The sequence below is a fragment of the Jaculus jaculus genome, chromosome 3 (genome assembly GCF_020740685.1).
Source record: "Jaculus jaculus isolate mJacJac1 chromosome 3, mJacJac1.mat.Y.cur, whole genome shotgun sequence".
NCBI classification, from domain to species: domain Eukaryota; kingdom Metazoa; phylum Chordata; class Mammalia; order Rodentia; family Dipodidae; genus Jaculus; species Jaculus jaculus.
This window is the reverse complement of record NC_059104.1, coordinates 109838945-109861504: the sequence shown is the minus strand read 5'-3', so window position 1 is coordinate 109861504 and position 22560 is coordinate 109838945. Positions and strand designations below refer to the sequence as shown.

Sequence of the window (22560 nt, the reverse complement as noted above, 5' to 3'; positions counted from 1 at the left end):
TTTTTTTTTAAACTCTAAGACAAGATCATACTAAATTGCTCAGGGTAGCCTTAGGTTGGCCTTAGACTTGCAATTCTCCTGACTTATTTAGCCTCTCAAGTAGCTGGGATTAAAGGCCTGTATTGTCAGGCCCAGTTCAAACTGTTTTCATCTGGACACTTTTACAAGATGCCAAGAGTCACCAGGCATACATACTATGACAGCATGTATCACTTATGTAGTAGATGTCATGTGTAGTAGAAGTTTCAGAAACATAAGACATTTAATTGACTGTACTAAAGCAACTAAATGACAAAGCAAACTTTTCAAGTTACCTTTTTATAAATGGCACTCCACATTTACTATTAATTAACACCTTGCGAAAGCTAGTGGGAAGACTGAGGCAGAGGACAGCAAGTTGTGACCTGCCTGACCAATAGTGACTGAAGACTAAAATGGGTAATAATGCAAAACTGACTCAAAATAAAATGACAAAAAGAAAGAAAAAGCCTTTCATGTCTCTGACTCTTCAGATCCTTCATGCACTTTAAAGACATTATCATACCTACAAACTTTTAGCCAAATACATTCCTAGAACAATATGGAATTTTATTCTATAATGAAAGTGTAATATTATTAGTAAGGTTCTAATAAAGAATCAATAAAGAACATCAAGCAATAAATTCATTAAAAATTGGTTGGAAACAAGACCAACAAAATTATTCACATTTCAATTTTCTTCTTACATCAAGATGAAATGTAACAATCATTTCAATTCCATTTAATAGAATTTAGTTCCCTTATTCAAGAAAAAATACTTCCTTACAACTGGTCTTACAGAGATGTACTATATTTTCATTCAACACTTAATGTAGATTAAAATTATCACACTTCTTTTCTTTCTCAATGAATTAATAGTAATGGAAAGTTATGTTTTAGAGAATCTCTCTACTTATTCCCTTGGTAGATAACAGAGATGGGCAATATATTACAATCTAGCTTTAACATTATCACTCTGCCAGAGCTAATCTCCCTAAAGATTTCCAAATCATTAAATCCAATCAATAATTATTAAGTGATCATCGTCCTTGACTTAAAAGGTATTTTATTCTGTTTATCATATTTTCCAACCTGAAATTCCTTTTTTTTGACTTATTCATCAGCAAATATTTTTAAGCACCTTCATTCTTTTTTAAAGAAATACAGTTTCTGCCTTCAGTTTATAGCCTCATATGGGAATTGCTCCCCACAAGCATTTTTAATGTAATGAAAGCCAGCTTCACACACCCCCCACATTCACAGCTCCTGTCACATGCTAGGAATTCTAGGGTTACTTGCCTTCCAACCTTCCATACTGAAACCTCATTAAGTCCCCAAACCTCATTATAGTAAGAATAAACATAATTATGTTAGTCTTTGCTTAGTCACTAATGGCTACATATCACCTAGGAGACCAAGCATGGGCCACAGACCAGTGAGAGTCCAAGAATTATATTACTAATCCAAAATGAGGAAAACAAAGAAACTGAACATTTTAAATTTTTATGTCATATAGAACAATTTCATATTGATCTAGCCTAAGTTTTAAAAATTGAGATATACTGTTCATATGTTCATTATTTCAGCTCCCTAAATTTATTTGGACTGCATTTTATAAAATAATAAGCCAAAGACAGACTAGAAAACCTTTCAACACACACACACATACAAAATCATAAATATATAAACAGCCCTAATCCTGCACAATAGTCTAGAAGCAGGTCTCAAACCAAGAACTTTATCAGAGTATACGAGTCCTTCCATCTTTCCCAGGCCCTCCTCATCTCGATATGCTTATTGCTCCTCTCTTGACTTCCTTTGCACAGCACAAACATCCCTTCTTGCTCAACTAGGAAACCAAGATGTAGTTTCAACCAACACTCTGCTCCTGAACAATGTGGTGCACAATCACAGTGCTCAATTATAAGCTTCTGAGCAACTGTGTTTGTCTGTGTTTCTTGGTCTTTGACACTTTTCACAGTCCGATGACAAAAGTCCACACTACTTTGCAAAACCTGGCATAATACTCTCAATAAATACTCGGTAAATAAAATTACCAAACTGTTGCCTCAAGCCAGTTAAAATGCTCCAAGAGTTTTGTAAAACACTTCCTCCACTTTTTCCCTTCTTTGTCTACTTACTTTCCCATAGGCCTGTACTACACAAGACCTGAAGTTATCGCACTTTTGGGCACCCAAGGCAGTCTGCATTTAACTGTCTGCTTGACTAAAACCAAAGAAAGCAATGAGAAGTTTATTCTTCATAGAAAATAAGCACATTTCATTATCCATGAAATATACTAATTTTTCTCCAAAGAAAACAAAAAACACTTTTTGATATAACTAGAAGGCACTGTTAAAAGCTTTCTATTTCATAAGAATACTAAACCCCAGGGCATTAAATTTGTTATTCCCAATAATACTTTTGCTCTGTAGGACTTTATAGAAAAAAATATATATTTTATAGGGGCATTTTTACTAACAAATCTCAAAATGTTCTGGGACCATACATTATCTGTAAAGTAGTTAGTCCTCTAGTTGGCAGAAATCATTACTTCTTATATTAAAAAAGAAAGGAGAAAAGAAAACTATCTTTACAATGTTAGAAAGTCAATTTGCTAATATAACCAAAGATGAACTTTCCCTATTGGTATCTAAAATATTTGCGTAGAAGTAAATAATTTTTATCCACATAGTGTATTATCAATTTTACAGAGACAAAGAATCTTACTTACCAGCAAAATGTACCTCAGAGCATAATAATTCTGATTTTCCATTTACCTAACAGATATTTAAAACTAACTAGGTTTCTCATCTTACCAGGACAGAGAATAATCTGCATACCACTTTTCATCTAAGGACCTGGTACAGTGTAAAGTTATGGTGAGCATTCAATAAAGCCTTGATAAATGAAATCACCATACATATTAGTTACACTACCTGGGCTAACCCACTCAGCTTTCTACTTTCTTCTATACCCACTTTTCTACTTTCTGTTCCTAAAGGCTGCCAACAAAACTTACACTAAGTTTTCTACTCTAGTAACCAAGGACAGAAATGTTGAGAAAAGATAGTAAGTTCCCAATTGCTATCACATTGAATAGAATGCAAGGCTTAAGAATCTATGTTAGAGATAGCAAATTAAGGTCCATAGGACAAATGTGGTATTCTATTTATTTTTAGTCAGCCTGAGAGATATAGGAGTTTTACATTTTTAAACAGTTCATGGGAAATTCTAAGATTCTATGACAAAAAAATTGTGTTCTAAAATTTCAGTGCTCTAAGTACAGTCTGAAGTAGGCAGCAGCATATCCATGTGCACATTTACTGTCTACTGCTTCCATGCCACAACTGCCCAGTACCTATGAGTTACCTGACATAGGCCTGTTAATACTACTTGTATTTCACTCACTGATTAAAAAGAAAAAAGAATGCATCACTTTAAATGACAGCTGAAATTTAAAAGTCTGATGTTTAAAAACCTTATGTAGCACTCTGGAAATAATGCAACATTCTTCCATTAGATCAGATTATATCACCAGTAGTCCATGAACTTCCAGAGGTAGATGCTTCCACAATTATGACATCACTAAGGTCTTATGACATCTGTTTCAACTTCTGTCAATTTTGCAATAAATACCAAGTCTTATTATTCTGTGTGTTTTCATGACTTTGAAACAATTACCACATTAGAAAAGGTGACGGTGCTCAATACATAGTACAAGAAACCAGGAAAGGCCTCTGGGCAAGGGAATAGGTTTTCTGGACAAGACTCCAATGTACAGGAGGGAGGTAGGTAAATATAGGTAGGTAGGTAAGTAGTAGGTAGATAGATCAATCAATTGACCAACAGACAGACAGATATCACCATATTAAAAGCTTCTACAAAGAAAAATTATTAGAGTGAGGAAACAAACTACAAGATGGGAGAAATATTTTCAAACTACAGGAGGCTAATATCCAATGTATATAAGGACCAGGCAACACTCAACAACAAACAAACAATAACATATTTAAATAACCCAACATGGGTGATGGAATGTCTATACTATTTTCTATAATGGCTGTATTAAATCATATTCCCACCAATGATGTACAAAAGTACCACTTTTCCGCATACTTGCAAGCATTTATCATTTTTAGTCTTTTTCATAATAGCCTTTCTTACAGGGGTGAGATGGCATTGTGATTTTAACTTTTCTGATGATTAGCAATATTGAACGTTTCTTCATAATGCCTGCAGGACATGGCATACCTTCTACAAACATCTGTAGAAAGGCTGTTTGTAAATAGAGTACTTGATACCAAGAGGACTTTTCTCACAAAGATAATTTCCAAACAGTCTAATCACAGGAGGGAACATGTACTTGACTTAGGAATCCTCTGAAGTATGACCACAATGTTAAAAGCATTTAATAAAAAGTATACCAGGAAAGAAATGGGTATCAATTAGAAGAGTGTAAGTTAGCAACAATACATAAATATATGCAATTTCAAAGGACAAATGTCATACAAAACACTTTATTAAAACTCCACTTTTCTGGGCAAAGGACATGCATGGTTCACTGGTCAAAAGTACTGCCACTTAGGCATGGAGGCCTCTTGGGCCAGAGACCACAAAGTTTGACTCCCCAGAACCCACATAAAAAGCTGAGCATAGCTATACATCTCTGTAATCTCAGTCCACAGCTAAAGACCAGGGAATCAGTGAACCTAACAGACACCAGCTCCACATTGAGAGAGAGACTCTATCTCTTCAAGGAAATAAACAGATGAGCAATAAGGGAGGAGAGCTGACATTCTCCTCTGGCCTCTGCACACACATGCATGGGGCACACATACTGGCACACACATTCATACATCACATATCACAAACATACTTTGCACACAAAACTTCACTTTTCTTAAGAAAAATAAACATACTTTAATCACATGACCCAATAATTATGGAATTTACACCAATAAATGGAAAATATATCTAATCAACCAAACAGTCCATCAGTAGACAAATGGATTTTTAAAAAACAGTTTCTACAAAGCATAGAATATTGTTCAGCAACAAAAACAAATGAGTTGATAAAAAGACATGAGGAGGGAGCTGGAGAGATGGCTTAGCAGTTAAGCTCTTGCCTGTGAAGCCTAAGGACCCTGGTTTGAGGCTCGATTCCGCAGGTCCCACGTTAGCCAGATGCACAAGGGGGAGCACACGCCTGGAGTTCGTTTGCAATGGCTAGAGGCCCTGGTGTGCCCATTCTCTCCCTCCCTCTCTCTCTGTTGTTCTCAAATAAATAAAACAAACAAACAAACAAACAAAAGACAAAAGGCTGAAGAGATGGCTTGCCAGTTATGGCATTTGCCTGCAAAGTTGAAGGACAAGGGTTCAATTCCCCAGTGTAAGCGAGATGTACAAGGTGGTGATTTCATCTGGAGTTCATTTGAAGTGGCTGGAGGCCCTGGTGTGTGTCCCCCCCCCCCGCCTCTTTCTCTCTCCCTTCCCTCTCTCTTTCAAATAAATAAAATATTTCAATAACAAAAAAGACATGAGGAACTTTAACTGGACATATCTCAGTGAAAGAAGCCAATATGAAAGGGCAATAACTATACAATCCCTTATGACATAAAAGACAAAACTATGGAGTGGGGTGAAAGGATCAATCTGTGGTTTTCAAGAGGTAAAACAAAAAAGAATGAACAGGCAGAGTACAGATTTTTAAGGCAGCAGGAGTATTCTGTTTGATTTTATAGTGGTGAATACATATTACTTGCATTTGTCCAAACCTGTGAGACATACAATACCAAGTGAGAACCCTAATGCAAACACAGACTTTTGCAAAGTATGATGCATCAACATAAGCTCATCAATTATAACAAAAGTGCAAATTTGGTGGGAGATGCTAATACCAGAGGAGGGCGTACATGCCCAGAAACAAAGACATTTGGGAACTCTCTATACCCCCAGCTCAATTCTGCTATTCTAAAAACATGGGGAGAAAAACACAAAACAACAGTTTCCAGGGTCAGGAATTCCGCTCAGTAACAGAGTGCTTGTCAAGCATGAGCCAGGACCTGGGCTCAATCCCTAACACTACAAAACAGACAACAAACAAAATAGTCTTCCAGGTTTTAAAAGAAAACTTTGCAACCATCTGAGAGGATTAAGGGAAAATAAGCTTCATGAGGGAGGGAAAGATTAACACTAAAAAGTAAGCCTCTGGGTAGTGGCACCCTCAGAAAAAAACTGAGTGTCAATGTCAGAGATGTGTGACAGCCTTGGAGGTAGGTATAAAAATAGAGCTAGTGCTGGGGAAATGGCTTAGCAGCTAAGGTGTTTGCCTATGAAGCCCAACGACCCAGGACCCAGATGCACAAGGGGGTGCATGAGTCTGGAATTTGTTTGCAGTGACTGGAGGCCCTGGCATGCCCATTCTCTCTTTCTCTCTATCTACCTCTTCCTCTCTCTCTCAAATAAATAAATAAATAAAATATTTTAAATATATATTTAAAAAATAGAGTTATACTGTGAAGGGCAGACTATAGAAAGAAACCAATGGAAGTCTTAAAACACAAAATTAACTGCAGAAATATATAAAACAGACCAGGTATGCCTAGTTTTAGCAATTCCCCTTTATTCATGCTATCTAATCCTACTTTTAATTTCTCAATCTCAATTCTTTAATCTGCAATTTTTAAATTTTCACTTCTATTTTTTTTGCATGAGTAATGTATGTATGTATGTGTGTGTGGTGTGTCTGTAAACTGTGTGTATGCTGATGTTCATGTCCTAATGCATGCATGGAGATCAGAGAACATCAGCTGTCCCCACATCATGGCTTATCCATACGTTTCCTTGAGACGGAATTGCTTACTGAATCCAGAGCTTGCCATTTTCTTAAGCCCCAGAGTTTCTCCTGTCTGCATTTCCCACAGAACTGGGGTACAGACATGCATGGGCACACCAAGCTGTTTATTTGGATGCTAGGGAATGGAACTCACACAGCCTCAGACCTCCCCATCCCCACCATGGAAAGCACTCATCTTCTGAGTCATCATTTTGGCCCCAATTATCTACTTTTTAAAAATATCTATCACAACTCAGTGAAGACAGCCAACTTCATAAACATAATTTACATATTAATCCAACATCATTAATGAGCTTGGCTTGAAGAAAAGTCTAAGAGCTCAATCTTATATATTCTCATCTCCTATTATGCAAAACATGTAAGGTAATCTTCAGAACAACCCTTTAGGATTAGAGAGATGGTTTAGCAGTTAAGGTGCTTGCCAATGAAGCCTAAGGACTCAGGTTCGATTCCCCAGTATCCAAGCAAGCCAGATGCCCAAGGTGGTACATATATCCGGAGTTTGTTTGTAGTGGCTAGAGGACCTGGCATGATGCTTCCACCCCCCACCCGCACCTGCCAATAAATGAATAAAACATTAAAAAAAAAAACTTTAAAAAAGAGAACAGTCCTTTAATTCAGTTATAAACCTCATTATGACTTAAACCTGATTCTCCAAGATGACTGTTGACTATATCTTTCAATATCAGAGAGGTAACATGGAAAAATAAGCATTTTTATGGGTGTAACTATTTGCTCTACACTATTTATGTCTAAAATAGTTACCTCTGTGCCTGCCTTTGGTCCCTAATTCACAAAACTACAAATAATAACATGAATTGCCTGAAGAATTACTATCAAAGTTGAATGAGTTATTTATATAACTGTACTGCATTCAAATCAGCCCTTCAACTTCTGTCTACATTTATGTGCATGGTTATTTCAACAATGCCAGGAAGTTAAATGTCATCTATTTGCTAATGACTAAGAAATTCCTCCAGCCATAGCTTCTCCCAAAAGGCACCCCAACCCAAAAAATCCCAAGCATACTAGTACTTTCATCCATATTCAGTCTTCCTTTTGTCCACAAGTAATTAATGGCCACCCTATTGTTTTAGTTGCTCAAGTTAAAGATCTTGAATTCTCTCTTTGCTTTCCTTCTTCATAACATTATCCATTCCCTACCACCCCCAGCTACAACATCATCAAAGTACTATCAGCTCTCCTTTCAAACTACACACACACACAAACACACATGACCCCCCTCACCCCATACCACATACAATACAGTCACTTTTAACCATCTTGGCCAAAGTCACTATCATTTCTTATCTGTATTACTGCAAAAGTTTACCTGGCCTATAGCTTCAGTCCTTATTCTCCTATTTGTTTTTTTTTTTGTTGTTGTTGCTTGTTTGTTTTTGTTTATTAAGGGAGGGTCTCACTATAGCTCAGGCTGACCTGGAATTCACTCTGTAGTCTCAGGGTGGCCTTGAACTCATGGTGATCCTCCTACCTCTAACTCCCAAGCGCTGGTATTAAAAGTGTGCACCACCACAACCAGCTGTTCCTATCTGTTCTTAATTTAGAAGCAGGGCTGGAGAAATGGCTTAGCAGTTAAGGCGCTTGCCTGCGAAGGCTAAGGACCCAGATTCGATTCCCTAGTGACCACATAAGCCAGATGTACAAGGTGGCGCATGTGTCTAGAGTTCATTTGTAGTAGCAGAGGCTCTGGGGCACCCATTCTCTCTTTGTCTCTTTCTCTCTAATAAATAAAATAAATTAAAAAATACTTTAGAAGCAAGGATAGTCCTATGAAAATATATTTTCTGTCCAAAACCCCTTATTAGCTTCTCATCCAAGTCAGCATAAAAGTCCATGTCCACAGCACTTAGGAGATAGAGGTAGAAGGATTGTCATGAATTCAAGGCCACCCCAAGACTACATAGTAAACTTTAGATCAGCCTGGGTTAGAGCTAGACCTTATCTTGAAGAAAAAAAAAAAAAAAAAAGACGTCCATTTGCTTACTATGACATTCAAAGCTTACCATGATCTAACTTCCCACAGTCTCTTCTTTGGATCCCCTATGACATTCTTAAATTCATTCCACTTCAAACACTGGCATCCTCCCTGTTGTTCCCAAGGATATGTTCCCTTTCATGAGCCTTTCAATTCTATTCCCTGGGCCTGGAGAGCACTTCACTCAGATACAAAGATGCACACTGTCATTTAAAAGTCTTTGGATTCATCTCATTTGTTCAGGGAGAATTAGCACTTATGTGTCAGAATCAGCACTTAAGTGTCAGATCACTCAAAATTCCCACTGGGAAATTCCGGCTGGGGCATGGTAGCATACCCCTTTAATCCCAGCGCTCAGGAGGTGGAGGTAGGAAGATCCCTGTGAGTTCCAGGACAGCCTGAGACTACATAATCAATTACAGGTCAGCATGGGCTACAGAGAGACCCTACCTCAAAAAGCCAAAAAAAAAAAAAAAGAAAGAAAGAAAAGAAAAAGCCCACTCTCCTACCACACAATAGATAACTTTGTAATGTGAAATATCATTTAATTACTATTACATCAACTTATTGTTTCTCTATTCCTACTCAAATGAAAGTTATACATAGGAAAGTGTGTATGTTTTGCTTAGTAATGAGTACATGAATGAATCATAGAACAAAATAATTTGCCTCAAATGAAATGTACATGTAGGGTTGGAGAGATAGCTCAGCTGTTAAAGTGCTTGCCTGCAAAGCATAATAACCCAGGTTCAAGTCTCCAGTACACATAAAGAGGCAGGTGCACAAAGTAGTGTTATGCATCTGGAGTCTGGGTGCAGTGGCTGGAGATCCAGGTATACCATTCTTTGTTTCTCTTCTCTGTATCTCTCTCTGCTTGCAAATTAATAAATAAAAATACTTTTTAAAAAATGAAATGCATATCTAATCAAGCCTCTTGTTCTGCAGGAAAGGAATTTAAGGACCTTTCTGATTTGTACAAGGTTAGCAGCAGAATCTACACTAAAAGCAGGATTCCTTGACCTGAAGTCAGGCTTGTATCAAGGAACACTGGTGAAATGTAAAAAAATAAATGCGGGGCTGGAGAGATGGCTTAGCGGTTAAGCGTTTGCCTGTGACGCCTAAGGACCCCAGTTCGAGGCTCGGTTCCCCAGGTCCCACATTAGCCAGATGCACAAGGGGGCGCACGCGTCTGGAGTTCGTTTGCAGAGGCTGGAAGCCCTGGTGCGCCCATTCCCTCTCTCTCTCTCCCTCTATCTGTCTTTCTCTCTGTGTCTGTCGCTCTCAAATAAATAAATAAAAAATGAACAAAAAAAAATATTTAAAAAAATGCGAAATGATCAAACAAGTATACATACATGTAAACACAGATACCTATAGAAACATCTCATATTAAAACATTGTCACTAAAAAACAGTAATATCAAACAAGGTAATTATGTGCCTTCAAACAAACTTTTCTTACTTACCCTTGACTTTTTGGATGGTATCTGTGTTGCAGTTTTGTTACATTCATTTGCCTTTTCAAGTTGGGCTTTCAGCTGTTCAGCTAATTCCTTCAAAAAGAAAAACAAGCAAAATAAATAAGACATGCTAGCTTATTATTCATTATAAAACATTTCAAAGTTATACAGCAGAAACAGCCTAACAATAGCATAGCCTACTGCACTATACTTTAATGAACTCTCAGTTAAACCTTCTAAAATGCTTGCAGCACTTGTTTATGATTTAGAAATAAATAATTTCAAGAACCTATATATTCTAAGTGAAGCAAGAAAATGAAAAAATACATTTGGAATGACATTTTGATAGCTCTTTAGATATAATAAACTCCTAATACTTCAAACTTCAATTATTTATTAAAGAGAGCAATAAAATTAAAATTTTATTTTCGTCAATGCTGCTTTGTTAATTTATATTAAAAACTCTGAAGATATTTCACTTTAACTTTAGGAACTCTATAAGAATTTAGATAAAACAACCAACACATAAATAAAGTAATAAACCAGAAAGTAATAAATTAAATAGATACATGTGACTAAGAATAACTTGCTAATCTATAATACTTCCATGAAGGGAAGAACACTTTTTTAACATAAATAAGCCTCCTACTAGGTAGCTTCTCTTACAGTACCTTCAACTAATTCCTCTGTGCTTTAAAAACTCATATTTTACTTTTTCTATTGTTATTATTGTTATTATTGCTATTGGTTTATTTAACTTACTCAGCGAACTTCTGAGTTCATTGTTACTAAGGACCATATTCTAAGAGAATGGTCAGCATATGTAAGATGTGCCTATACAAAATATTAATTTATTTTAATTGGCCACCTGTGGCCGGGCATGGTGATGCATGCCTTTAATCCCAGCACTCAGGAGGCAGAGGTAGGAGGATCGCTGTGAGTTTGAGGCCACCCTGAGAATACATGGTAAATTCCAAGTCAGCCTGAGCTGAGGAGGTTCAGATGGGCTAAGCATGAGAATCAATTCTCAGAGTGTCCTTGGAGCAATGGGAACTGAGGTCATGGGACTTCAGTAAGCTGAAGTCAATAAGAAGCATACTTCTTGGCCATAAGACTGAATGTTTTGCCTATGCTCAGGCCTCTTGAGGATGTGGTTCATGCTTAGATAAAGGTATTTTCCATGCCTGAGTTACCTTGAAGCTTAGTTGGGAACATAAACCATCACTGCTTTGTTCAATATTATTAAGAAAGAAGTTATACTATCTCTCAATTATTGTGTGCACAAGAAAACTGTTTTAAAAACAATACCTGGTGTGTATGAAGTGACTTTCTTATATGATTACTTTCTGTACAAATACGAACAATGCTAGAAATAAAGTATGCAGATGCAGTTGCAGTTGATTCAGCTTCTCTGCATCCCCTGTGTCCTGATTTCATCACGACCCTTACCCAGGGCCCAAATGCTCTAAGACGTTGACACTGAGTTACAGTGAGACCCTGCCTCAAAAAACCAACCAAACAAACAAACAAAAAAATTGGCTACATGTTATGTTAGTTTTGATTGTCAATGAAACAAAATCTAGAGTCACCTAGAAGCTAAATTTCTGAACAGGTCTGTGTGGAAGTTCCTAGATTCCCTAGTACCCACACAGAGTCAGATGCATAGTGGTCATGCATCTTGAGTTTATTTGCAGTGGCTTGAGGCCCTGGCACACCTATTCTCTCTCTCTTTCTCTATCTCTGTCTGTCTCTCCTCCTCTTCTTCTTCTTCCTCTTCCCTCTTCTCCTCCTCCTCCTTCTGTTTGTCTGTCTCTCTCTCCTCTGCTTGCAAATTAAAGAAATATTTTTTTAAATACTGTGAAAGAAAGATAAAGCAAGTGTAGCACCAGCACTCATCTTCTCTGCTTTCTGACTTTAGGCACGTGACCAGCTGCCCCTCATTTCTATAGCCATGCCTTCATGAGACTGACATGAGACTACATACCCTCACACTACAAGCCAAAATAAACCTTTCTGTCTTTAGGTTGCTTTTGTCAGATGGTTTTTATTACAACAAAGAGAAAAGTAACTAATATAGAAAACTGAGACTGAGAAGTGATAAACCTGAGTGTGTGGTTCACAGGCCTTGGGAAAGGGTTTGTAAAAGGAATGTAGAAGAGACTGGACTTACAGGCTAGAGAAACCCTAAGTGCTTTAAGAAATTAATGGGTCATTCTGATAGAAGTTCAGAAAACTAGAATGCCATGGGCAGTGCAGGCCTGGCTCACTGAGCTTCAAAAGAAATAATGATTCTAACAGGAACTGAGCCGTTCATGTTATATTCTGGCAAAGAATCTGATTGAGTTCTACCTGTGCCCTGAGAACTTGAGTGAGGCCAAATTAAAAAGAAATGGACCAATTTATTTGGAGGAGGAAATTTCAAGATAGGATAACATTTAGGCTTTGCCATGGCTACTGCTTATCACTCTCATCCATGTCTATAGTAAAAGCCACAAGTGAGATAGAAAGATGAAAAATATGCCCTTTGAATGCAAATATATGTCCCCTATAGCCTGAGGTATTTTTTTTTAATTTTTATTTATTTATTTATTTATTTGATTTTAAAACTTTTTTTTTAATTTATTTATTTATTTGAGAGCGAGAGACACAGAGAGAAAGACAGATAGAGGAAGAGAGAGAGAATAGGCGCGCCAGGGCTTCCAGCCACTGCAAACGAACTCCAGACGCGTGCGCCCCCTTGTGCATCTGGCTAACGTGGGACCTGGGGAACCGAGCCTCAAACCAGGGTCCTTAGGCTTCACAGGCAAGTGCTTAACCGCTAAGCCATCTCTCCAGCCCATAGCCTGAGGTATTTTTGATTAAGCATGCACCTTCAGCCTCTAGCAGCATGCTGGAGATGTCACTGGAGTAGACCTTGTAGTCCAACCCTATTAGGTGTATAAAGAGTAGTTTGAGCCCTAGCTATTCATGTTTGCTGGCTGTTTGATGGCGTCTCTCTGCTATGATCTATGGAAATGAGCCAGCTCCTTCTACCATTATGATTCTTCCCTTGGATTCTGTAAGCCTGAAATAAACTCTTTCCTCCCATAAGCTGCTTCTGGTCAGATGCTTTTCCAGCAATGAGAAAGTAAGTGCAGCATTTCGTTAAGAAAGAAAAAGTTTAACGTTTTAGGCAAAGCAAGGCATTAGAGAAAGAAACTGTATTTGTTTAAAAGCTTAGCCCCATTAGAGAAACCTAGTCCTCTACACTGGGAAAATAGGAAAGGTACCGTAAAGGCAAGACTGGCCCCTATCAAAGGCTCCATCATGTGAAAATGCACATTGATTTGAAAGGAGTCACTGAAGGAGTTCCCTGCTTGAGAACCCACTATCTAGAGAAGAGTTTCCCCAGGGTCAGCACAAACAGGCTGATGCAACTGTTATCCAAGGGTGTCAAAAGGTATAGCTCAAGCTGGCAGCAGACTCTGACAGTACCATCCATGTGGTTCTGGTTTTAGAGGCATTAAAGATGCAACAGTAAAGGAATTGTGGAGATTTGTACCACATATCCTATGGGAAGCTATGGAAATCAGACAGTGTGGCAGGGCTGGAATCACTGCAAAGAAGCACTAAGATGCCACTGCATGAAGCTGGAGTTACACTCAGGATGCCAGAAATGTCAGACTCACCAGACATCTACCAAAGGAAGCTATAGTCACAGAGTGGATTCTGCCAGGGAGAGATTACAGAGCTGAGGGGAAGAGCTGCCCAAAGTCCTTGGACCCTGGATCATGAGTCTGAGATAACAGATATGAAGCTCTAGGATTCTGTGTATCCTGCTAAATTCCAGGCTTACTTTGGTTGGCTTTCTTTGCTATCATTCCAATTTTCTCATTTGGAATGTCAATGTTAATTCTGTGCTATCATATATTAGAAGTAACTTTTTTAATTTTAAGGTGCTTATATTTAACAGATCACCTTGAGTCTCAGAAGAGGCGTTGGATTTTGGACTTTTGAACAGTTATGGAATTAAAGACTAAGAACTTTTGGACTTGAGACTAAATGTATTTTGCATTACGAGATAAAAATGAGACTTTAAGACCCATTGTTGAATGTGATGATTTAAAAGCCATGTGTTTGGGTGTCAAGTTGACAAAGGTCAACTTTTAACAGTTTATCTTGATTGTCAACTTGATGGGATTTAGAATCACCAAGGAAACAAACTTCATAAAGGAAGATTAATTGAGACTCATCCTGAGTGCAAATGGCACCATCCTACGAAGGAGGGTAACAAATTAAATAAAATGGAAAAAACAAACCGAGTAAAAGCATTCACTTCTTTCTGCTTCCTGACTTCAGGTATAACATAACAAGCCACCTCCCACTCCTACCTTCCCTGTCATTAGGAACTATTTGTACCCTTGAACTGTAGGCCAAAATGAATCCTTCCTCATTAAGCTGCTCCTTATCAGGTATTTGATTATAGCAATGAGAAAAGTAACAGATACAAATCACTTACTTGTGCTGGAATTTGAGACAAAACCATACATATAACCACAAATGAATGTACTGTGTTATGGCATGGAGAGCTATCTTGACTTTGCCATTCTGCATTGTCCAATTTAACACACATTAGTATAATGGTCATGTGACAAATGTAATGAATGAACAAATGAAAAAAAAAACAGATAAATGGATGAAGCAATTCCTACCAACCTCAACTTCAAGTAAACTGGTCTTAACTAAAAAATGATTATAGAATAAATGGAGCTAACTTGTTCAAAACACAGTATCAAGCATAACCACAATACCTGAACCTTGAATAAATAACCACCCTTTTTATAAGACCATTTTTAAGGTTCTTAAGTAGCATTTTAATAAAGTAGTAAACATTCTTAATAACTAACTTAAAATGGAAGAGAAAACAGGACATCTTTAGTGACTTTCAAATGTGTCCTATAATTTATAAATGTAAGAATATAGCAACAGAAAATACAAAAACTTTTAAAAATAAAAGTAATTTTTATAATCTTCAGAAATAGAGAAAAGAGATAATATTCTTCAATCATGTTAGCCAGACGCACAAGGGGCCACACACGTCTGGAGTTCGTTTACAGTGGCTGGAAGCCCTGGTGCGCCCATTCTCTCTCTCTCTCTATCTGCCTCTTTCTCTTTCTATCACTCTCAAAATGATAAATAAAAATGAACAACAACAACAAAAAAACATAGTTAAGAAACCAGAAGTATTTCTAGAAATGCTAACAAATTCTCAACAAATTCAAAAGCAGCAGTTATCTTCAAAGTATGCTACATTCAAACTGCTGAAACCTCCAAAAATCCTTATAAAAGTTAAATACCTCATCCCTAGTCTCAAGTGAACCCCATATACATGTCTCACCACATTTCCCATCATCTCTGCCTTGATAATCTTGGCTCCCAGCTTGTTCTTCTCATCAACACTCAGGATGTGGGTGGGCTTATACTCTGGGATGCAACTGGAATACAAAGAGTAGAAAATATGACATAATACATCAAGACTCAAATTTATCCCAACTAACCTACAAAACTTAAACTCAATGTTGTGCTATGAGATAGCACTTCAAGGGGCTGTTTCAAAGCCATGATGGCGGTCACAGTTATGATAATAAATGCTGCAGTCAGGTTCGCATTGCTCGCAGAAAACACCCAACCAACTGCACCTTGTGGGAAAAAGTAAAAGGTATATTTTGGCTTACAGACTCTAGGGGAAGCTCCATGATGTCAGGGAAAAACAATCGCAGGGTGGACCGTCACCTCCTCACCAACATCAGGTAAACAATAGCAACAGGAGAATGTGCCAAACACTGGCAAGGGGAAACTGGCTATAATATCCATAAGCCGGGCCCCAACAATACACTGCCTCCAGAAGGCGTTAATTCCCAAATCTCCATCAGCTGGGAACCTAACATTCAGAACACCTAAGTTTATGAAGGACACCTGAATCAAACCAACACACTGACCAAAGTCCCAGTAACAATAAGATAAATAATATAATAATAAGCTATTCTTCACTATTTAATAGTTCCATACTCTGCCAGATGTACATGCATGTAATCCCAGAATTAAGAAGCTGAGGAAGGAGAATGACCATAAATTTAAGGTTATCCTGGGCTACATGGCTAGACCTTGTTTCAGAAACATTTTCCCCATCCTTATTCTAAAAGGAAAACAAATTAAGATAAATAAATCAAACCACAATTCTAGAAATTTAGGAAACATCCCTTCATACAATGTGATATTACCAATAATATCTGGAACTGTAATTCTGAGATGGTACATTTAACTGTATTCAAAGAATAATAGCAATAATCATGATGTGTTCCACTGTAAAGTAAGTACTAAATTAATCAGACACAAAAGTAATTTCAAACTGTGGCCATGTGCCAAACCCAAACTATAGAAACCTGACATAAGAAATGAAAAGAAGCCGGGCACAGAGGCGTACACCTTTAATCTCAGCTCTTGCTATGCAGAGGCAGGAGGATCAATTGTGAGTTCGAGGCACCCTGAGACTACATAGTGAATTCCAGGTCAGCCTGGGCTACAGTGAGACCCTACCTGGGGGTCGGTGGAGGGGGGAGAAGGAAGGAGGAGGGAGGGGAGGGGAGGGGAGGGGAGGGGAGGGGAGGGGAGGGGAGGGGAGGGGAGGGGAGGGGAGGGAAGGGAAGGGAAGGGAAGGGAAGGGAAGGGAAGGGAAGGGAAGGGAAGGAAGGGAAGGGAAGGAAGGGAAGGGAAGGAAGGGAAGGGAAGGAGGAAGGGAAGGGAAGGGAAGGAAGGGAAGGAAGGAAGGGTAGGAAGGGAAGGAAGGAAAGAGAAAAGAAGCTGGGCATGGTGGTGCACACCTTTAATCCCAACAGAGACAGAGATAGGAAGATCACTGTAGGCTCAAGGCCAGCCTGAGACTACATAGTGAATTCCAGGTTAGCCTAGGCTAGGCCAAGACTCTATTTGGAAAAAAATAAAAGGAGGAGGAGGTGTAGGGAAGGAGGGAAGGAAGGAAGGAAGGAGGGCGGGAGGGAGGGAGGGAAGGAAGGGGGAAAGGGGGGGAGAGAAGGAGATTGAGAGGGAGAAGCAATGAGAAGCTACAATGAAGGTCAGGCTCCTCCAGCTTACTGTATTGAGAAGATTCAAGGCTACAGATCAGGAAGGATGAATCTGGACAGGGCCTGAAGACTTCAGAGTGAAAAAAAATTATAAAAAGTATCAGAACTACGTAGCTACAGTTCACTGAACAGACCAACAGAGCAGAGAGAAGGAAGATGCAGAGCGAATCCCACAGGGTTCCCCTTCAGTATTTGGCAATAAAATACCTTTAGTCAGGGAAAGAATTCTCCCAAAAGCTACAAAGACAAAATTCAACACTCTAGAAATAATATACGGTCCAAGTAAGACAACAACGCCTCATAATTAATGGTAGAGTAGTTAGTGTCATGCTTTGTTAGTAGAAATTAATAAGCCTTAGACTAATGCTGCTTTGGACATAACAAATGTTAAAAGCAAGAAACAAAAATATCAAATGGGATCAATCTGCCTCTTTCTATTGCTCTCAAATAATAAAAAGTTTTAAAAAATATCAAATGGGGGCTGGAGAGTTGGTTAGTGGTTAAAGGTACTTGCTAACCAAGCCTGAAGGCCTAGGCTTGATTCTCCGGTAACCACATAAAGCCTGATGAACAAAGCAGCACATGCATTTGTAATTCATTTGCAGTGGCAGGAGGTCCTGGCATGCCCATATTCTCCCTCCCTTTGTCCTCCCTGTAACTCTTGTAAATAACTAAAGATTTTTTTTTTTAAAAATCAAATGGTTTCAAATTAACTGTGTCTAGGATAGTGTTAAAATATTTAAATATATGATATAGTTGAATTAAAATGTTTTTATAAAATTCAGCAGATAAAATTGACAATACCTAGTATCTAAATATTATCAGACACGCAAATAAAAATATAATCTGAAGAAAATTCTATTAGTCCACATCTGACACAGAGGTAAGAAACAAACAAGTAAATTGTTATTATTATTATTATTTAAAATTTTGTTTGTTTGAGAGAGCAAGCAAGAGAGAGACAGAGACAGAGACAGAGACAGAGACAGAGACAGAGACAGAGACAGAGAGAGAGAGAGAGAGAGAGAGAGAGGGAGAGAAAGAGAGAATGGGAGCTCCAGGGCCTCCAGCCACAGCAAACGAACTCCAGACACATCTACCACCTTGTGTATCTGGCTTACATGGGTCCTGAGGATCAAACCAAGGTCCTTTGGCTTTGTAAGCAAGTACCTTTAACCACTAAGCCAACTCTCCAGCCCATATTGTTATTATTATAACTGTGTTCCATATGTTTAAAAAGGGATAAATAACAAAGATACTAAAGAGATTAAAATTTAATCAGGCTTGTGGCACATACCTGTGACCTCAGCACTCAAAAGAGGCAAAGGCAGGAAGACAGAGTTCAAGGCCAACCTGGACTATACCACTGTGAAAATCTGACTCCAAACACCAAACAAAAAAGATGTATTTTGTAAGTCTACAGATGAAAACTCTATTTCCAGAAGAAAAAAACACACTGGACAATACTAATGCAAGATTAGGCTGCAAAAGAAGGGATTGGTGAATGTGGAAGTGATGAAAGCTATGTAAAATGAAACATAAACAGAAAAGGATTTTTCAAAATGGAAAAAAAGCATAAGCCATGAAACAATCTTAAGTGTCCTGTAATACATGGAATTGAAATCCCTAAAATAAAGAAATGGGGGCTAGAGGGACAGCTTAGCAGTTAAGGCACTTGCCTGCAAAGCCAAAGGACTCAGGTTTGATTCCCCAGGACACGTAAGCCAGATGCACAATGAGGCACATGCATCTGGAGTTTGTTTGCAGGGCTGGAGGCCCTGGCACACCCATTCCCTCCTCCCTCCCCCCTTCTTTCTCTGTCAAATAAATAAATAAAAATAAAATCATTTTAAAAAAGAAAGAAATAGAAGGTAGAAAAAAAGGCCAAATTTTTCAAGCCTTGTTGAAAACAAAGAAGCTCAAGAATTAGGTAGTACATGATGTAATGACTCCAAGGCATACCTTAATCAAACTGATGGAAACTACAATGGTATGTTTAGTCATGGGGGAAAGACTATGCTCATAGAAACAAAATAACCACAACAGCAGAGTTCTCTTCAGCAGGAGTGCCCAATGAGGAGGAGAGCAACATCTTTATAAGACTTGAGCAATGTCAACCTAGAATTCTATATTCAGTTAAAATACACTATGGATGGAGGAAAAAATAATTTTGGAACATAAAAGGCTAAAATAACTAGTTAAACAAAAGTACTAAAATATGTGTAAGTAAAATGTCTGAGAATACTAGCAGAGAGAAATGTACATACAGTATGTTAAAAGTCTTATACAAAAGTAGCACCCCATCACTTCAAGGTGGACTGATAAAGATGCACACTCTCACTGGGTATGGTGGTGCACGCCTTTAATCCCAGCACTCAGGAGGCAGAGGTAGGAGGATCACTATAAGTTCAAGGCCACCCTGAGACTACACAGTGAATTCCAGGTCAGCCTGGAAAAAAAAAAAAAAAAAAAAAAGATGCATACTCTTAAACCTATATCAACCATTAGTACATTATAGTATGTATGTATAGTATGCACTAGTTCCCTTTCTTGTTGCTGAGACAAAATACCTGACAAATGCAACTTAAGGAAGGAAGGTTTTATTTCGGCTTACAGGTCAAAGGGACAGAGCTCATGATGGGTGACCCTATTCCATCCCATTTGTCAGGGGTTGGACGAGAAAGCTAGCTGAATACCAGTGTAAATTACTGTCTGATTTCGCACTGTCCACTGAATGTGATTAGCTGCTTTATGCTCCTGCCACCATGCCTTCCTTGCCACCATCAGGGCAAAACATATAAACCACCACCAAATCAAAATTTAATCTAATAACCATGTATGGAATGTTTGATATTGAATTCCTTTGCCATAAAATAACAATTTAACAGACATTACTTGAGTTTGCTAGTTTTTTTTTTTCTTTTTTAAGACAATCTTTGCTACTGAAATCATTTTGTTTCATACTGGTAAACTCAGAGAGCAAAATTTCAATGCCTAAATAAAGAATCCTAAAATATTTGAAGAAAGGCAATATTAGAAAGAAACATATTTTTCTTTGCCTCATGTTCTTTCAGACCATATTTTTAAAAGCAATTAAACAGCAGGGATACTGTATTTGCATGATCAGAACACTGTAACTCCTTATATGCCTCTGTGGACAGAGTTATTACTTGTATCACTTGCACTTTTTTTATTAAGGTGTTTTTTCAAATTAAATTCTGAGGTATAGATCATTTTATGGTATAAATATGCTTTTGATTTTCAGACAACCCAATTATATTTCTATGAAAGCTTACTTTTAACTAATAACTTTTCTCATTTATATTATTTCCCATTCAACTAAATTCTCTGCTTTGAAAAAGGTGTTGTTCCTGCCATTAGGAAGAAATTATAGACTCTAGCAAACTTTTTGCACATTTGTACAAATTCAAAACCAACAACCACTGTTCACACCCTGTCCAAGGACAATCAGTTCAGTTTTGTGCCATGCAGTTTACCTGCTCCACTGTGTGCTTCTCAGATTCATCTACTCCTAACTGAGAAACTTCTTGGTTGCTTTCCCTTTTATCTTGTCTGCCTCTCTTCACTTCCCAAGTACTTAAGTTTCTCTGCAGGCTTTCATTTCCAACAAAGTTTGTCTAAATTATCTTTTTATCTCAACACAGCCAGATGAGTAGAGAAGGAACTGAGAGAAGATAAGATGAGTAAGAAGGTGCTTCCTCTGAAATTTCTCCAAACCTTTCCTTATTATTCCAGCAGGTGCTTACTATAAGCCAGATACAGGACAATTCTATACAGGATATCTATCAAGCCCAGTCATTAGCAAGTAAACCATCTTATAACCAGCCTTAAGTCTGACAGAATGAAAAGCATGAAGAACAGCCATTAATCAAGTTTTCCCTTCTTTTGAAAGACTGTGGTATATTTAACATAAACTACCATAACAAATGACATTATGGAAAAAGATTTATACCAATATATAAGTAAAGTACAGATACTTAAAAACAGACAACAAACCCAGCTGTGAGTTTCTAATGCAAGCTTTTCATGATGTCATTTCCTTATAATGCAACTTATTTCTTTCTTCCTCATAAGAGATAGGATGTTCCTCTTTGTGTTAGGAGAAAAGGAGTTTTATAGTCAGATACAATGAAATGCATTCAAAGCCAGACTGCCATTTACTAGATTTATGATACTGACCAAGCACTTTAATCTCTCTGTAACTACAAAAATCAAGAAAATAATGAATACTTAGTCTCACCTAGTCTCTACTAGAACCAAATGAGGAAATGTATAAAACTGCAGCAATTGAGGGAATGTAATAATTCTAAACACAATACCTGTTTCCCATGCTCAATAATTACAAATTCCTTTGCTACTGACTGCCAATCCAAACCCCAACCAAACCAACATTCTCCATACTTAAATTATAATTATGCTCTTCAAAAGATGTTAAAAAGCAGAACATCTAGAGAAATCACAGACACATAACCAAATACTTTCTATTGACCACAGAATTAAAAGCTTCACTGCTAGGAACTGAACGCCCACTCAAGTTCCTCTCCTCTACATTCACACCTCTGTATGGTTCAGGACTTCTTGTTTCTAAATAGCATTTGCCTTTCCAATCAAACCTTCATGCTCTAGATATTATAATCTTTTAAAATGCAGCTCCAATCTATTAAAAACTTTGAGATGTTTCCTTATTATTGCTCATAAAACATTGTCCGACTCAGACATGACTTCTGAGGCTATTTTCAAGGTACAGTATTGTAGTGGTTTGATTCAAGTGCCCCCCATAAATTAGGTATTCTGAATGCTAGGTTCCCAGCTGATGGAGATTTGGGAACTAATGCCTCCTAAAAGCAGTGTATTACTGGGGTGGGCTTATGGGTATTATAGCCAGTTTCCCCTTGCCAGTGTTTGGCACTCTCCTATTGCTGTTGTCCACCCCTATGTTGACCAGGGGGTGATGCCCACCCTCTGCTCATGCCGTTCTTTCCCCTGCCATCACTCAGCTTCCCCTTGAGCCTGTAAGCCAAAATAAACCCATTTTTTCCCACAAGCTGCTCTTAATCAAGCGTTTTCTGGCAGCAATGCGAAC

General features: G+C 38.0%; 1 protein-coding gene across 1 annotated transcript in view; it reads right to left on the bottom strand.

Annotated features, from left to right (window-relative positions):
• Cwf19l2 (CWF19 like cell cycle control factor 2) overlaps nucleotides 1-22560 on the bottom strand; it is a 99535-nt gene that overhangs the window by 34743 nt on the left and 42232 nt on the right. Inside the window, exons 9-10 of the mRNA XM_045146331.1 lie at nucleotides 15713-15809; nucleotides 10342-10428 (exon numbers count right to left, since the gene is read on the bottom strand). Coding sequence (XP_045002266.1) covers nucleotides 10342-10428; nucleotides 15713-15809 — 184 coding nt within the window. The remainder of the gene's footprint in view (nucleotides 1-10341; nucleotides 10429-15712; nucleotides 15810-22560) is intronic.